The sequence below is a fragment of the Ciona intestinalis genome, chromosome 8 (assembly GCF_000224145.3).
Source record: "Ciona intestinalis chromosome 8, KH, whole genome shotgun sequence".
NCBI lineage: Eukaryota > Metazoa > Chordata > Ascidiacea > Phlebobranchia > Cionidae > Ciona > Ciona intestinalis.
This window is the reverse complement of record NC_020173.2, coordinates 1302367-1319377: the sequence shown is the minus strand read 5'-3', so window position 1 is coordinate 1319377 and position 17011 is coordinate 1302367. Positions and strand designations below refer to the sequence as shown.

The window sequence follows — 17011 nt, the reverse complement described above, 5'->3', positions numbered from 1 at the left end:
AATGTCTCGTCGCTGCTACCATTGTGGTATAATATGTATTTGGGCAACACACCCAACTGCAATTGCTCAAACCAAGTGGTTATGAATGGGTTGTACAAATCATCAGCCACACATAACTCCTCCCCCCCCCAAAAAGAATAATCACAAAGTAATATATATATAGGCCTACATGGCCACGTGGGATACTCGTAAGCTGGAATGAGGTCTATGAAACAGAACACCTATGTCATAACGACTGTCGCTGTCCAGTTACGTGAGGATAAAGCAAGTTACACTCTCATTTAGATTTTGCTTATAACGAATGTCGTTACATTCTCATATTGGTAGGTCATTAAGATTTTCTGTTGATTGTTGAACATCGCATAACATTTTGCTCAGAACTGCTTTTCTAGTTTTATACGTGACAAATGTAAACATTCGAATGTGTAAGTCTAATGATTGGGTTTCGAAGTGGCGTACAACTTAACACCAAGATAAATATTTAGTTAATTAAATGCATATATACATATCTTTATGCCGTTGCCTCATTAAACAAAACACTTTGGCTGGAGTTGGCAATAGAAATCTTAATAAGAGTCGCGATACGCATGAGTAACGTAACGTCACAGCTGATATTTTCCATGAAATTTTGTTCTTGTTGCTTTACGTATTTCGGTTGCTGCGTTATGTTCCCATTGCATATATGGTATACTTATGCAGCCAACAAGCTTACGCAGTATAGATATATTAATGTACATCCTTATTATAATACCTAAACCGTTGCTATTTTAGTGCAGGTTCTATTTTAGAACACAAGAATTATACATTGGTTACATCAGGTTTTGATATATCTGTTTTGAGTTGGCCCTCTATATAAAGGTTGGATATAATTATCTACAAGTCATCTAACAGATAATGTAAACATGACAAACTACGAAGAAGAACAAAGAGATGAACTTGAAGCTTTAGAATCCATTTATCCAGATTCGTTTACTATAGTGTCGACAGATCCGACTGCATTTTCACTTAAGATATCGACGGAAGAATCCATTTTGGATGCCGACAAAGCAATTATAAGCGTAACTCTTAAATTTACATATGCTAAGAAATACCCGGATGAGGCCCCTTTGTTTGAAGTGTTAGAGGAAGAAAACTTTCCTTTTGAGAACACTGGTGAAAAACTGGAGGTTTTAATAGAAGAGCAAATTGAGGAAAATCTTGGGTGCGTGATGGTTTTTACCATCATGTCCGCAGTGCAAGAGTTCCTCAACCAGGAGGATGACAGGTTTAAACAGGAGATTCAAGAAGAGGAGGAGAGAAAGGAAAGAGAAATGATCGAAGAGCAAGAGCGGAAGTGTGCCGGAACAAAAGTCACAGTTGCATCATTTCTCGCTTGGAAAGCGGACTTTGATTTGAAAATGCAAGAAATTGAAAGCCAAAAGAAAAAGCAGGAGAAACAAACAAAGAAATTGTCCGGGAAAGAGATTTTCCTTCAAAGTGGGGACATTGAGGATGAATCAGCACTTTTGGCCGGGGAGGAAGCGGTAGAAGTTGACGAGTCATTGTTTGAAGAGTTAGATGATATTGACCTTGATGATGAATTTGATATTGATTCAGATTCTTGACCATTTTTAATGGGAGATGGGACCAAACTAAATATGGTGCTGATGATTATTCTTCAGACCTACAAAATTCAAGTGGTTTATACCTGGGACTTAAAATGTTTTTGACTGATTTTAAAAAAGTTCCTTTTTTCAATCACATCACAATTAGTACAATGAATTACAGTTTTTTTTCAAATGTTATAAATTTGAACAGCACTGGGAAATAATTGCAAAAGAGCTGAAATGCTATTGCTATGTGTATATGACAATATACATGGCATTTTCTACACTCGCCAAACTAATATGTGGTTTAGGTTTATGCAGTAGATCAATGTGATATAACTGGATGCAAAAGGATACGATTACATAATTTTATTTGGCTCGAAACAGCACAAAGATTGCATATGAAAGGGGTCTTGTTAAATCAATTTAATAAACTTGAGCCAAATAATCAAGGTAAGGCAGACGTATGTAGGTGTCTACCATGGCTGTTCTTTAGGCCATATCCCAATGTAAATAAATGTTGAATTAAAAAATCGCCAATATAATAGCTAAATTATCACTAATATAGTAGTCAGTATAAGTACAAAGGCTATTTGCATGGGGGATCAACAAATATCACTAAAATAATAGTTACAGTATAACTTATATAATAGTTATTATATATACACAGACTTTTCGCACAGGATATCATACTGATACAATATAACCTATTTTAGGGCATGTTTGTTAGGTGCCTATGTTCTTCACTGTATTTTAGCAAGGTATTACCTATGTTGTTTTATCTTCAGGCCAAGCATGTTCCTTACCTGTTGCAAGAAGTGGTCATCGCTGTGTGGCAGATGACAATAATTTGTGGGTGTTTGGTGGATATAACCCTGATATTCGAATTATAAATGGACAGCCATCTGATGGATTACTCAGGTAAAAAGTAAATGTTGCTGTTTTATAGTCTACCAATGCTTTATACCTGTTTTAATTTATTTTTATTTCCCCCCCCCCAAAAAAAAAATTATTGGACCTTTTTGAAGTTTCATTATGTAACATTTGCTTTTCTAAAATTTGTTATAGAAACATTTGTTGTGACGTTAGTACTGTTTTCAAGCAATAACAGCTATAAGTAAAATAAACATTTAAGTAAAAAGAAATCTTCTATGTATCTTTAATTATTATATTTTGAAAGGTAATAAATTATTAATAATTGATAAATATCTATATTAGTAGGGTAGGTGAAGCTGGGTCACTTTTTATTTTATTTTCTTGTCCAATTTCCTAGTAAACAAAGAACATTTAAAGAATTATAAACCGTATCTCCACGACTCCAATAGACTGCTGTTAATTGTTTAAAACACGATTAGGATATTATGTGCTAAAAATGCCCCATTTTTCCCCACCCTACTGTATATGTTTGCATTTACTTAAACGCTAAATTTATGTTTATAAATAGGGAGCTGTGGAAATTTAATTTAACAACAAAAGTTTGGAAACAACTGCCATTACATGAGAACATGCCAGCTGAAGTAGCATCTCATGCAGGTAGGAAGGCATTATGTGATTGCGTAATGTTCTGCTTGCTGGCATCTGCTGTTCATAAGGGGTGCCCATAAAATCAAAAGAGAAAACATTATATATGTAATATGTATGTATGTATGAGAACCCCAGTTTTATGCACAAAAAACTTCTATACTTTATGCTGTGAGTGTAACTGCAGTACAGCCAAGTCCAGCCACGTAGAATTTGATTTACGTTAAAATCTTAAGAAAAATTTACCTGTCTGTTAAAACAATGGGAGTGGGTTATTGTTGCTTGATTGGCCATCTTCTTACTGCTGATGATTATTTACACCGAAAAATAACATCACTAACTTTATGTACCATACTAGGAAATACATTACCATAGAAAATGGCATGCGTCACAGTAGCAATTGTTTGTCGTGTGACATAGTTTTACTTGCAAATGCTGCAACACTCAACACTGCACCTTATATAATATCATTCACTCATTTATCCTTCATGTCCGGCGCCGTGGCGTAGTGGTTAGCGCGCCTGCCTGTAACCATTAGGAAATGGGTTCAAGGCACGTCAAACCTGTTAATGTTTAGTGTTCCGTCATGGTAAGCATATGCTGGTGTTTGGTGGAACTGGTTTTCCATTTGGTGAAACCAGTAGCAACAAGCTCTCTGTTTGTCATTTGCCCACTGGACAGTGGAGATTACTCAATTGTAATGGATCTGTTCCTGACCCAGTATATGGACAGGTATTAGTAATAAATTCTGTTTCTGTTACCATTAGGGAAGTGGAACATATAATTTTAAACTTATTTTTTTTGGTAATAAATGAATGCAAGTTACTAATTTTATTGTACAAGTGTTTTACTGATGAAGTCCTTTTGAATGGCGGAAAATTTTTTGTTTAGACTTCAATATTTTCACGTCAGAATATTTTTTTAAATTAAGGTTTCAATAGCATTGCTGTTTCAGTAAAAAATCGAATCCTGAAGTTTTAGCATATTTTAGGCCATTGCAGTTGTAGATTCTGACCTTTATGTTTATGGTGGCACAGCGGGTCGCATTTATAACTCAGACGTTCATAAGTTGAATTTAAATGAATTAACTTGGAGCAGTTTAAAACCAAACAATCCACCAGAAGACTTACCATTTGAGAGGTAAGTTGTGTTGAATTCAGTCTCAAATACTCCTATATTTAATATAGGATATTTATTATTTAAACTGAAAGAATATTTGTTTGGTTGGGGTCTGCTGATTTGTTAGAATTTACAGACTTTTTATATATAGTTCAAAAAAAATAATAGGCCTATGCCTTTTGCATTAAATTACATTATTTTTCTTACAGGTATCGACATGAAATTGCTGTGTATGATGGGAAACTATATGTGTTAGGTGGTGGTACCTCAACCCAAGTCTTCCCTTTGTTGTATGTACATGTTTACTCAATAACTAATAATACATGGACTACTGTGCGCACAGAAAAAAGACCAGATTCAGACACTACTGTTCCTAAACCAAGAAGGTAAGTTCGCACAACCTAGAACCTACCATTTTGATGATTACACAATGTACATTACAGGTGCCATAGTTGTGTACAGTTTGGTGATAAAGCCTTTATTTGTGGAGGGTATAATGGTAGGACAATTTATGGTGACCTATGGCAGTTGCATCTGCCTAGTCTTGTTTGGACAAAAATCGCAGACATGCCAGAACCGGTGTTTTTCCATTCTGCAGCAATTACACCAGTAAGTTTTAAATATTTGTCTTTTAGTAATTATAGTACTGTGACTGTGAGGTAAGATGGGATACGGTTACGCCTAAATCCCATATTTACTAAGTGTGTTTTAAACAACTAACAACACTATTTAAAGTTGCAGGGTCGCGGTTATATAATTTTGTATATATAAATTTGGACAGAAAAAGAGAATTAAAACATGTCTCATCTTAGTATAGTATTGAGGGGTAAAATGAGATACTGTTACGCGTACACATTCCCATATTTACTAAGTGTGTTTTAAACAACTAAAAACACTATTTAAAGTTGCAGGGTCACGTTTATATAATTCCGTATATGTCAATTTGGAAAGGAAAAGATAATTAAATTAAGTCCCATCTTACCCCGCCCTAGTAAATATAAATTGCCCTAAATTTATGTTTTGCATTCAGGAGGGTTGCATGTTGGTCACAGGTGGTAATATATGTATCACTCCAACCATAAGAACCAATTCAAGCTACAGTATCTGGCTTACTGTTCCTTCCTTACAAACACTGTGTTGGAATAAGCTGATTGAGACCATGCCACAGTTGCTTTCCATGACAAAAAAGCAACTTCTCGAATTGGGAATAAATGAACATTTTGTTAAGAAACTGGAATGTGCAGTTGGTGCCTGAAATTCAAATGGGAGTGCCTTGCTATTAATGTTTTTTAAGTTATAGTTTTGTCCTTTTTAGTTAATATGCATCATTTACTTCTTTTCCTGTTTTTGTTTTTACCATTTTTTTTGTTATCATGAATTTCTTTTACGACAGCCAACCGCAATTTGCAATTTTTATTTGACATTAAAAAGTAAATTACAGCATAATGATGATTGGATAAACATTTATTGTTTTTGGTCAATAGAAGAAGCAGCTGCAATTGCTCTAGTTTGTGAAGTGCTGTGCGCGTTATTTTTATCAATACTATCAATTGATGCACTTTCATTCGTGTTGTTTATCTCATTTTCATCGTTATTACTCGCTTCTTTCTTTTCCTCAGTTGGCCGATAAATGTCTTTATGCTCACTAATACATTCTTCCCATTTGGTGAAGTTTTCAAAGCATTTTTCAGCAAAAGATTCCTCATTGTCTTTATGCTCAACCCAGCACGAGAACGCTTTACGGAAATTCTCACCACATGGTCCGTTAGGCAAATTACCCAAACAAGGACAGTCCCAGTTTATTTCTCCATTTGGTAAAATCGCTCCTAAAAGAGGGAATAATAAGTAAAAGTCACAAAAGTGAAAACCATTTCCTTCAGAGAAATTGACTTTAAAAAGGTATGATTCCAGTACCATACTTGACACAACTCCCAATACCTATTTTGTAAACATAGTAAAGGAATAATGTGTTAAAGGTCTTGCCTGCACTGCTTGTATCCAGTTCATCTGGATTGTCAGGTCTTAGTTGTGTCGTACTTGGAGACGAGAGAATATCTTCCGTCGCGAATATGATGGTGTCTTTACCTAGAAGTAAATTTTAATGTGTTAAACTGACAGACAGACACTACACAAATGTAATTGATAAATGCCTATATACAAAATGGAAAGGTTGTTTATTTACATACCTTCTTTTCGGCAGTACGACATGGCTTTGGTTTTCTAAAACCGTTCGAGCTGGTCACATAAAATAAATCCTGAAGTCTTTCGTTACATAGGTAGATGCTAGTGATATGTACGTTATTAATATGACTAGTCCACTACGCAACTGCTCTTGGCAATAATTTTAATCTAATTGTCAGAAAAACTCGGGAAGTCGGCCATGCGTAACCACGCTGTAATTGCTTCGCGATCTAAAATCGGATGATATCTCGAAATATCAATTTTAGGATTTATAAAATTTATACCACAAAAAAAACATTAAAATACTTGGTGCTCATGTAATGTTAGCACAAAACTTTTTTTTACACGTTCAAAGTTATACTGTTCAAATAGTTATCAGTACTATATTCAATACAGGACACCACTTAAGCTATGTTTGTATATTTAAAAAAGTTACTTGTAAACATAATACAGTCAATTTAATAGCGATTTTAGCAATTATCCGTTGCAATTTTTAATTACTGGTTTTGGAGAGACAATGAAAAAGGGAACTGTGACGACAGAGACAACCTTTTTTTCTTTTGTATGACGTAGCACCATTTTTTTATCTCACCCTGTGATCTCGGAGGGAACGAGTATGATATGGGCTGTGTCGCAACTTTGTCAATTACGTCAGCAAAAGTGGCGTAATTCTTTACTGTTTTTGTTTTTTTACTAATAGGTGTATATTTCGTTATATTTGTTGCAGTTTCATGTATATGTGCAGATGGTAACATGTTAACTTAGCTAGTTTTGAAGCTTGAACAAGCGTACATACACGCTGCACGTGTTTCTGTTTTCTTCAGCAATCGTCAGCGCCGAAAAGGTTGAAAATCTTGAAGATGGATAAAGCCAAGAAAAGTCCAGATTCGAAAATAAACTGTAAAACTTCAGAAGATACTCAAATACTGTCCAAGGTTGGGGTAAGTGTTTAGCTTATATATTTAATATGTATATATTCTTTTTTTGAAATTGAGGTATAATGAGGCTATTTTTTTGTTTGAGAATTATGCAAACGAGAGGACGGTATGTTAAAAAGATCAAACACATGTAAGAAGTAATAGAAAATTTTGTAAACAAGTGACTTCCTTTATTTCATCTGTCTAATAGCTTATAATATTTATTGGTTCATTTCTGAGTGTTGCATAAACAAAGTACAATTTAGATAACATTTTTGACTCGTGAACTAAATTTCTGATACATTTCTTATTAGAAAAAAACAAAATGCCGAAACTAACCTCGACAAACACTGACACTCATTTCTTGCCTTAATCAGATAGACCAAGCAATAGTATTTGTATAGTCCCCCACTTATATTATATGTCTAAACCTATTTCAGAATGATTCTTCCCCTTCTGAAGTTAAGAATATTACAAAATGTACAAGGTTTCGCCTCTCCAGGGAATACGAGGTAATTTTGTGTAAAATAATCCAGAGGCCTCTAATCCACCTAAAATTAATGTCCGGGTTTTACCATAGGTGCAAATTTACATGCAGGATAAGTATAATATTCAGAACCAATTAAATTTATTATTGACTGTATGTTCAGGCCCAGTGATCACTGCAATATAGAAAATTCTACCCTGTCACGATCAGCAAATCCAAACCTTTTAGGGAAGTGACAGGACTATTTTCATGCTTTAATTTATTGGGCTTTGCCAGTTCGTAGGTTTGGGAAAGTCGTTTTGTTGTGGGCCACAGCCTCATTTTGCTTCCTAGACAACCCTTTCTGCTTTTCACCCCATAACCCCAACGTTTACCCATATATTTTAGGCACTGCAAAAAAATTAAATGTGTTTAACTTTCAGCTTCGCATATGCAACTGTAAGCATATTCTTCGTATGACAGTTGGAGAGCGCCACTCAGTGGTAAATCCGCAGCGTTGGTTGTGTAATGTTTGTTTCACTACAGAGTCAGTGTGGGCGTGTCTAAGTTGTCCCAATGTTGCTTGTGGAAGGTATGTTTTTTGTTCTTTTTATATGGTTGTGCTTCTTAAAAAGGGGTTGGCATTTCATTTGGTTGGGTTACCCTGCCTGTACACTTCTTATGTTTAATTGTATAATATGATCATATTAAACTTTTTGCTTACAAAAGTTATCTGTAATATAGTTTGGGAACTTAGGTTGTAAAATTGTTAACTTTTCTAATAATATGGGTTACCAATAGGCAATAACAAGAAAATTAAGAAGCATTGTGCTGAAGTGCATTGTATGATAAAGCATTTTTTTCTGTTCAACACCTGGCCCTGGAAACAAAGGAAATCCCCATTAAGGCTGGTAGTGCTAAATTTGCGTCCTTATTGATTAAACAATAACTCAACATAAACCAGGTGGTTTGTTAGGTGTTAAACTACATAGGCAGGTGATGTTTTGCTGTAAACACCATGTGACATGATTGCGGCATTTTAGACATTATAGTCTTATATTAGGTTAATGTTTAACTGTATAATAAAACTACAGGGGTTATCTAATGACTAATACTGTATCTATATTTACTCTACATTACTTCAATCTCAAGCATGCATGCTTATGTACTTGTTTGATCATTTTATTTCATATTACTTAAGCTAAGATAGAGAGCATATACAACAGGTCGTCAACATTTTGCAACAAAATTGCTAAAAAAATGCAACAGAAAGTAGACATAATGAATTAATTTAGCAACAAAAAGTAGCCATAAATCAAATACAGAAAAAGTTTAAAGCCCTAAAAAATTGTATTAACAGCAAAATGGGCGGGCCAATTTATTTTCTCACACTCGTTATTTCAGATACATACATGAGCATGCGTTGAATCATTACCTCGAAACACAACATCCCCTGGCGATTGACGTTAATGAACTGTACGTTTATTGCTATGCTTGTGAGGAGTATGTGCTGAATGATAACAAGTCAGGTGATATTAAAGTACTGCGGGAAACCTTACAGGTAGGGGAGTAGCCTTTTATAATACTGTAAAATGTATAGAGTAGTGTGGGGGAAAATGGGACACCTTTTTATTATATTTGCGTGTCCCATTTGGTAGGAAATAAAGAAAATGGATTACAAAACTGTATCATTACGACTTCCATAGACTAGTGTTACTTGTTTAAAACACGCTCAGGATATTTAGATATTATGTCCTAAAAATGTCCCATCTTTTCCCACCCTACTGTTATAAAAATAAGGTGGGAGCGTTTCGCATAAAACAATTGAAATGATAATTGGAATCATAGTTTTCAAATTTAATGCTTTATAGTTTAATTGTTGGTTGTGCACTTATACCTCCTTATGTTAAGTGCCAATTAAAACTACTTTTCTTTTAAAGCATATTGATCAAAGTATAAAATCTGAAAGAGTGATATTATGAAAAAATCTTATCTATTTATAATAAATTTTTACAGGCAATTCGATACCAGAACTTTACTGGCACTACAAGAAGTGGGCACACACTACGAACTGCTACCATTAGTTCTGATGAAGATATACAGATGAGAAGAAGATTGCAACAACAACAACTAGATAGGGATGATCGTAACTTCACAGCCATATGGCATTCCAGGTAAAAAAAATTTTTTGTTGGCATTGATTAGTATGCATGTTGTATTTCAAAAATGGTGTAAATGTGTGGGTTTTGCAAAGTGAAATATTATATACTGTTTGTAAAATGTTTTATTGGCCCAAATTGGGTAGTTGTTAACCTTTGCAGAGATGAAAACTTAGTGTGGTTTAGCAGTGCTTTTAACATTCATATTTATATATAATAATATTGCTTTTTTCGGAATATGTTTCATGCATAATTTAAAATAAAACCAAGCATGCTTAACGATAATTAACGATAAAAAAGTTCAACGTCATTTTAAATAAAAAAGTACCTTTAAGTACATCTTATTAATCAAGCCAATATTTTAATGTACTATCTTTTGTACAGGTTTGTACGTCAAAGAAAAGCGTTTAAATACTGGCTGCATTACGTGAGACACAAAAGTGAATACAAAGATGAGGAGCCCGTGTCTCCCAACATCTCCCCAGATGAATCTCCAGTGAGGATGGAATCAATTCGGCTGAGGGAGTTTGCAGTCCTGGACCTTAAAACTGAAAATGATGAGACGGTATCCTCTTCTCCCGGATCAAAAGATCTGCTTCCATGTTTTAATACATGTGAAATATCATCAGCAAACAAAGTGAATTCTAAAGATTTGTCTTTGGAGATGGACAAAGTAACTGCCATGCAAGAAGAACTTACCATGGAAGATACATGCAAATCAACTCAGTCTATTATAGAAATTGAGATTGATACTTCAGACACTGTTCCAAACGACCATGAACAGTTGGATTTAAGTCATGAAAGGTCTGACAATAAGTTTTCTGCGGATATATCCGTCAAAGGACACAAATCGGAAATAAAAAGTGAAAAAGAATCTAATTTCCCAGAAGGGGATAAGACTGAATCTAAAAAAGTTAGCAGAAAAGATAGCGTAGTAGAAGCTACTCAAAATACAGACACCACGCAAACTCGTCCTAAGCGCGCAAACGCTGCCAGTCGTTATCATGAGATAATGCACAGACTTTCATCCTTCGTTCATATTGAACCTGTAAAAAAACGATTGAAATTGACAATACCGACTCCAAGCGCTGGTCGCAAAACTTCTGTGGATTTAGAGGACAGAAGAAGAAGTGCAAGACTTATTCAGAGAACTTGTGAAAAGGCAAAAGCTGCGGAAAAAGCAAGAAAGAAGAAGGGAAGTAAAAAGAAGTAAGTTTAAAATATAATAATTTGTTGTTAATTTTTTTTAACCTTTTACAGAAAGTATTGGTAATTGGCTAGTATGGTTTTATTTTATTGAAAAAAAAAAACTTTAGGTTATTTCTTATGTTTTTTAAAAACAGGGGCAAAACGAAAAAATCCTATGGAAAATCAACCCAAAAAGCACAAAAAGGTCAAAAAGCAACTCGAGTGACGGGTTCTTCTAAAACTTCCCACAGAAGAATTCGAACTCAGAGTGGTCTCAGATCACTATATGATAGCATCCCTAACAAAGCAGTCACTTCTTTAATACCAGGAGTCACTGGGCTGAGAAACTTAGGCAACACATGCTATCTAAATTCAATTATACAGGTAGGATACACGATACAGTCATATTTTCAATTTATACTTTATGCTTGTTTCTTGGACATACACCCTTTTTTGCTGGCATTTGTGGATACTGGATAGGCCCTATCTCATGTGATTGTTCTATTTTAAAAAGGTAATATAATACGTCTTTGATTTTATGGTTGAAAAATTTTCAATAAACCAGCTCCTACATACATTATATTAACCTGTAAAAAGCATCAAGTGTAGGCTATACCAGTAAAAAAACAACCAGCATATTAAAACATATTGACTCTTTTCAATAACTTTTATTTGATCAGTCAACAAAACTGCTGCCTTGATTTGGTAAAAACATTAAAATTTGATAAACATGATTCATGTCCCAGAAATTTGCCTTATTCCCCAGTGAAATTAATATTGCCACCAATGTGGTTTTGGTTAGGATTAGTATACCCTCATACCCACATACCCACATACATAAAGTCAGATTAAACCACTGCCAAAACAAATGCTGGCCCTGTATTGCCTTCAGTCATTCTTCGTATGACGTAACTGTTTACTTTTCTTTCACGGCACCATAGGTCTTGGGACATCTTCAGAAATTCCGTTTATGCTTGTTGGCATTGCGGGACTTAGACGGAATGGACGAACACCATGATAGTTTAACTTCACCTGTTGCTACACATTCTCGTATGGGCAGACGATCTACAATGGAAATGTATGAAAACCAAACTAATGTGTCAAGGAGAATGCTGCGGCTTCAATCAGGTCAGCTTTTGTATTTCGTTTTGTTAGGCATTAGTTTACTACTAGTTTACTACGCTTGCCACTTTTTTAGTGTTGTTAACCTGTCAGTGCTACAACTATTTTTTTTTAAATACCGAAGAAGAAAAGGATAGTACCATATTCCCGAAAAAACCACTTACACCGGCAAACTTTTTAAAAAAGGCACAAAACTGCAAGGTTGGCCTGTCTGCCTTTCACCCTATACAGTTGTAGCTACAATTAAACATGCAATATTCTACAGGTTTAAATGGTGGTCATGATGGCAGTGCTTCCAGTGAAAAAGATTCAGTGTTGCCATCAACACAACTTCCCCCTTCCCTTTCTCTTTGCCATGAGTTAAATGACCTTTACCACATAATGTGGTCGGGCAAGTGGAAGCTGGTGTCTCCATGTCACTTCCTAAGTTCAGTGTGGCAACTCATTCCTTCGTTTCGGGTAAAAATGCTCATTAAGACACATGGATGTAGGATATATTGTTTACGACAAGCAAACAAAGTAGTAGTGAATGTAATTAGACTTATTTTTTGTACTATATGGGCGTGGTCCGATTTCAAGGCATACACGAGAACCTGGAATTCAGGCCTTTTCAATATGGGAAAGGTTCCTGAGGTCCTATAACAGGTATTGTCAGGGACCTGACATTGAGTTTAAGCGCGGGTGGGGTCCTATGGTCAAGTGACATGAGATTTGAGTTGGGCCATTAGCTCATTACAAAACAAAGAGTACTCCTTATTTCGGTCCGTTTTTTGGTATACTTTTTTCATGGCTTCAAGTAAAATTATGTATTGTTTTTTTTTGTCTGTAGTAACCACTTCTTATCCATCCAGGGTTATTCTCAGCAAGATGCTCAGGAATTCTTGTGCGAGTTGCTCGATAAAATCGTCTCCGAATTGGAATGGAAGCGCAGACGACCTCAAATGATGGTTTCCAATGGTTTGGCAACCAGGATATCTAAGGTAGGGAACCAGCAATGTAACAACTGCATTTTAAATTCCCCTAAAGACAGTGCTAGTGTTTAATAGACAAACAGTTTGCTATCTAAAAAAATTACATATAGGTAGAGGTAGAGGTAGGCAACAAGCAACCCAACAACTGCTTTTTAAATTTCCCTAAAGACAGTGCTAGTGTTTAATAGACGGACAGTTTGCTATCTAAAAAAATTACATAGAGGTAGAGGTAGGCAACAAGCAACCGAATAAATGCTTTTTAAAGTCTCCTAAAGACAGTGCTAATGAACTGAAAGTTCAGTATCTAAAATTTTTCACATAGAGCTAGGCAACAAGCAACTGAAAAACTACTTTTTAATATTTCTAATGGACAATCTGTTTAATCTGTGTTTAATGGACAAAAGGTTCGGTATCTATAATTTTTTACATAGAGGTAGGCAACAAGCAACTGAAAAACTAATTTTTAACAATCAGAATGTTTAGAATCCCAAAATCTCTCATGTGTTCTGCATAGATTAAGCCTATCATTTATATTACAGTTATTTCTATCTGCAAACTTTGTATTAAATTTTTCTTCTTTATTTTAAACAGGTGGTTCATGCAGTGTTTGAAGGCAAACTTCACAGTATGGTAAAGTGTTTGGAGTGTGGTAATATATCAAGCACTATTGAACCCTTTTGGGATTTGTCGCTAGAATTTCCCCAGCGGTATCACGTCAATGCATACAACTGGTAGGAACTTCAGTCAGTTTTAATACAAAAACTTTTTTTAATTTTTTAAGTATATATATATTTAATATATATATATTTTTTTATATATATATATATTTTTTTTTTTTAATTTTATATATAATTTTTTTTTATATATATATATATATATATATAATTTTAAAATTTGCAGAACAATGGCATAAAATTTATTTTTTTGCATTAAATTTTTTAAAATCCAGCTTGATTTTTAAACCATAAACAAAAGATTTTCAAAACATAAATTATTTAGACATTTTTTTTTTGTATCTTAATGACTAATCACCCATTGTGACATCACAGGAAGAACAGCAACCAAGGATGTACTTTATCGGAGATGTTGGAGAAATTCACTGAAGCAGAACAGCTCGACGGTGGATGTGTGTACAACTGCGCTAAATGCAATGTTACGGAACAACAAGGTATTATTACATGTTTTAATATTTAATTGTGTCTTCATGACTGTCTATGACTTCGTGTATAGCAGAATGCACATTAAGAGTAATTATGTGTTATGCGTGTTACTATGTGTTAAAATAACTATTTCTTTTTATATATTTTTAGGGTATTTGTTTATCTTGTTTATATTCACAGTTACAGATCGTTGCAACCGTCGTAGGCGACTTTCCAGTCGTAAAATAACCCAGAAACTCACTGAAGCGGAAAAACAAATCAAAATCTCGAAACTGCCACAAGTAAATATCCTTTTAACTCTGTTACGTTTAACAACACATATACATTCTGCTATACTCTCCATAGTAAATCCCTTGATTTTAAATTGTTTTGTAAAATGCTTTTTCAGATACTTCGTTTTCATTTGAAGCGTTTTCGATGGAGTGGTCGCAACCACCGTGAAAAAATAACGGTGCCAGTCAATTTTCCTTCGGAATTCGATATCAGGCAACACTGCTGGTCTGATCATCAGGTGAGGACTTGTAAATCTCAAAAGTTTTATAAAAAGTTGTTTTTATTTCATAGTAAACATATATTAGTACAGTTATTGTGGTGAACAAATTCTAAAAATGCTATTTTGCTTAGTAAAGCCCTTTTTTAATATTTAGATTTAAAAAGTTAGAAAGTGACATCATAAATGTGGTAAATGTGCAAAACAGCAAATGCCAATTGGCATCAATCGTACGTAGTTTCACCAGTCTGCATGTTACTATGTTCTGTGCCTCTGCTCACTAATTAGTATTAGTAACATAAAAACTTTAATAATATTTCGGTTTTCAGTCCAATGTTTCTGCTCCAAGCAGCAGTGATGGGAACTTTGTATACGATCTTAGTGCTGTAGTTATACACCATGGAAGGGGCTTTGGATCAGGTCATTATACAGCATACTGTTGGAATGATATTGGAAGTAAGTTTGACACGAGGTCTATCTATAACAAGTTGCATTTGTACCCTAAGTTCTGTACAAAGATCACAATGATTTTTTATCTTTAAATACTAATTGATGATTTTTTTATCCATAAATGCTGATTAAAAAAATAATTGTATTTATATTTTTTAAAAAGATTACTGACTAAATAATATTAGATAGACATGACAAAAAAAGCTTTTTTATACAATAAGAGCTTATATAAAAATGTAATTGGAAAGAAAATAATTGCATTTATATTTTTTGAAAATGATTAGTGACTAAATAATATCAAATAGACACCCCAAAAAAAGCTTTTTTAGACGATAAGATCTTGTACAAATGTATACCATACTGTTTTGCTTTTGTGCGCGTTGCGCTTAAAATGTACAGTACTGAGACTACTGTGACTGTATATCAATGCAAACCTGATTGAAATACTGATATTTTAAATTTGAATTATCCAACAGAGTTCTGGGTCCACTGTAATGATTCTAACCTAGAGTTATGCTCAATTGATGATGTAATGGCAGCACAAGCGTACATACTTTTCTACAGCCAACGAGGGTTAGACCCCCACCCCCACTTTAGTGCCCCATGTACCCCTGATATGAGTCCCCCTATTTCACCCAGTGACTCAGAAGTGTTCGATAATGACATTGGTTGACAGTTTAAGCCAAAACAATAAAAGTGTCACCAAAATGCGGCAACCCTGGTGTTAGAGATCACGCAACAAGAGTAGGGTGTGTGCAAAACTAACTAACAATGAAAACTGGAAATTTTAAAGTTAAATGTATTCCATAATTGCAAATACTTAACACTAGTGCAGTGCATCATTCAAAAAGATGTTTTTAAATATTTTCCGGAATAACAATTTCCTACAATTATTAGCATACCAATGAAGTAATATTTGGGAACTATAGGCTCCAAAACTTTGGTTGGAACTATTCTTGTAGTTTCTAATCATCTTGAATCACTATGCTTGTTACTCCAACTAAGGTTCAACCTATACATGTTTGCCAACCTTCATTTTTGCTGTGTAAGAGTAAGCTTGCTGCTTACTGCCAAGCATACTAGTAGAAACCATAACTTTGCCTTCGTTTAAATGGGATTTCCACGCTTCATATAAAAATAGGACCATGTTGGTTGCATTGTCCGCTTAATAAATTTGCTGTTTTAAACTCTAAACCAATGCTTTGACCTGTTCATTTTGTTCCTTTTTTACCTGATTCTTTTTCGCTTTCGGCATTTTTTTTACCATTTTTAACTTTCTTTTTTGTGCTATGAAATGAATGTTGGCTTGCATGTCTGTGCCCATTACTGAACTACAGCGTAAAAAATTCCCATTGTGCTTTTCTTACTGATCATCAATAAAGCAAAAATGCCATGCAAAGTTGGCTGTTGTTATCTGAAGGTGTAGGAAAGATATATTTTCCTAAAAAAAAGTTAAAAATGGACGCATTCTGCAGAACAGGAGTGTTTGTTAGGTTGTATAAACGTATTACTATTTTACATTTAGAACTATGTTTTTCATGTTATATTAGATTTAAACGGTTTATGTGACAGTCGGTAAATATTAAAGCATCTTAGCCTATTTCTCAGTTTTAAACTCCCCATAAAAATACGCCGAGTCATATTGATTATCCCGTGATGGTTCACGTGCTTTTTGCAGCGT

General features: G+C 34.4%; 4 protein-coding genes across 6 annotated transcripts; 3 read left to right on the top strand and 1 right to left on the bottom strand.

Annotated features, from left to right (window-relative positions):
- The first annotated feature begins 766 nt into the window (after positions 1-766).
- LOC100178439 (RWD domain-containing protein 1-like) lies at positions 767-1897 on the top strand. The gene has a single exon (XM_002128878.4). The coding sequence runs from the start codon at positions 903-905 to the stop codon at positions 1602-1604; it is 702 nt and encodes a 233-aa protein (XP_002128914.1). The 5' UTR covers positions 767-902; the 3' UTR covers positions 1605-1897.
- On the top strand, positions 1886-5897 carry LOC100185477 (kelch domain-containing protein 10). The gene is made up of 8 exons (XM_002128945.5): positions 1886-2039; positions 2375-2507; positions 3031-3119; positions 3685-3839; positions 4099-4247; positions 4436-4612; positions 4670-4835; positions 5257-5897. The coding sequence occupies exons 1-8, from the start codon at positions 1988-1990 to the stop codon at positions 5479-5481; spliced, it is 1146 nt and encodes a 381-aa protein (XP_002128981.1). The 5' UTR covers positions 1886-1987; the 3' UTR covers positions 5482-5897.
- LOC100183112 (mitochondrial intermembrane space import and assembly protein 40-A-like) lies at positions 5568-6860 on the bottom strand. Of its 2 annotated transcripts, none has more exons than XM_002125811.5 (3): positions 6413-6860; positions 6210-6311; positions 5568-6052 (listed from the first exon to the last, which is right to left on the bottom strand). In XM_002125811.5, the coding sequence occupies exons 1-3, from the start codon at positions 6432-6434 to the stop codon at positions 5691-5693; spliced, it is 486 nt and encodes a 161-aa protein (XP_002125847.1). In that variant the 5' UTR covers positions 6435-6860; the 3' UTR covers positions 5568-5690. The 2 variants fall into 2 exon arrangements, with proteins under 2 accessions (XP_002125847.1, XP_026691163.1); XM_026835362.1 differs by having other exon boundaries at positions 5609-6052; positions 6165-6311; positions 6413-6600.
- A 229-nt stretch (positions 6861-7089) lies between these two features.
- zf(ubp)-3 (zinc finger protein 3) lies at positions 7090-16729 on the top strand. Of its 2 annotated transcripts, none has more exons than XM_009860885.3 (16): positions 7090-7348; positions 7765-7836; positions 8234-8382; positions 9195-9351; positions 9807-9964; positions 10334-11158; positions 11293-11521; positions 12079-12265; positions 12525-12718; positions 13111-13239; positions 13822-13961; positions 14280-14398; positions 14571-14671; positions 14779-14901; positions 15210-15336; positions 15807-16729. In XM_009860885.3, the coding sequence occupies exons 1-16, from the start codon at positions 7268-7270 to the stop codon at positions 16001-16003; spliced, it is 2988 nt and encodes a 995-aa protein (XP_009859187.1). In that variant the 5' UTR covers positions 7090-7267; the 3' UTR covers positions 16004-16729.
- Positions 16730-17011: the final 282 nt, after the last annotated feature.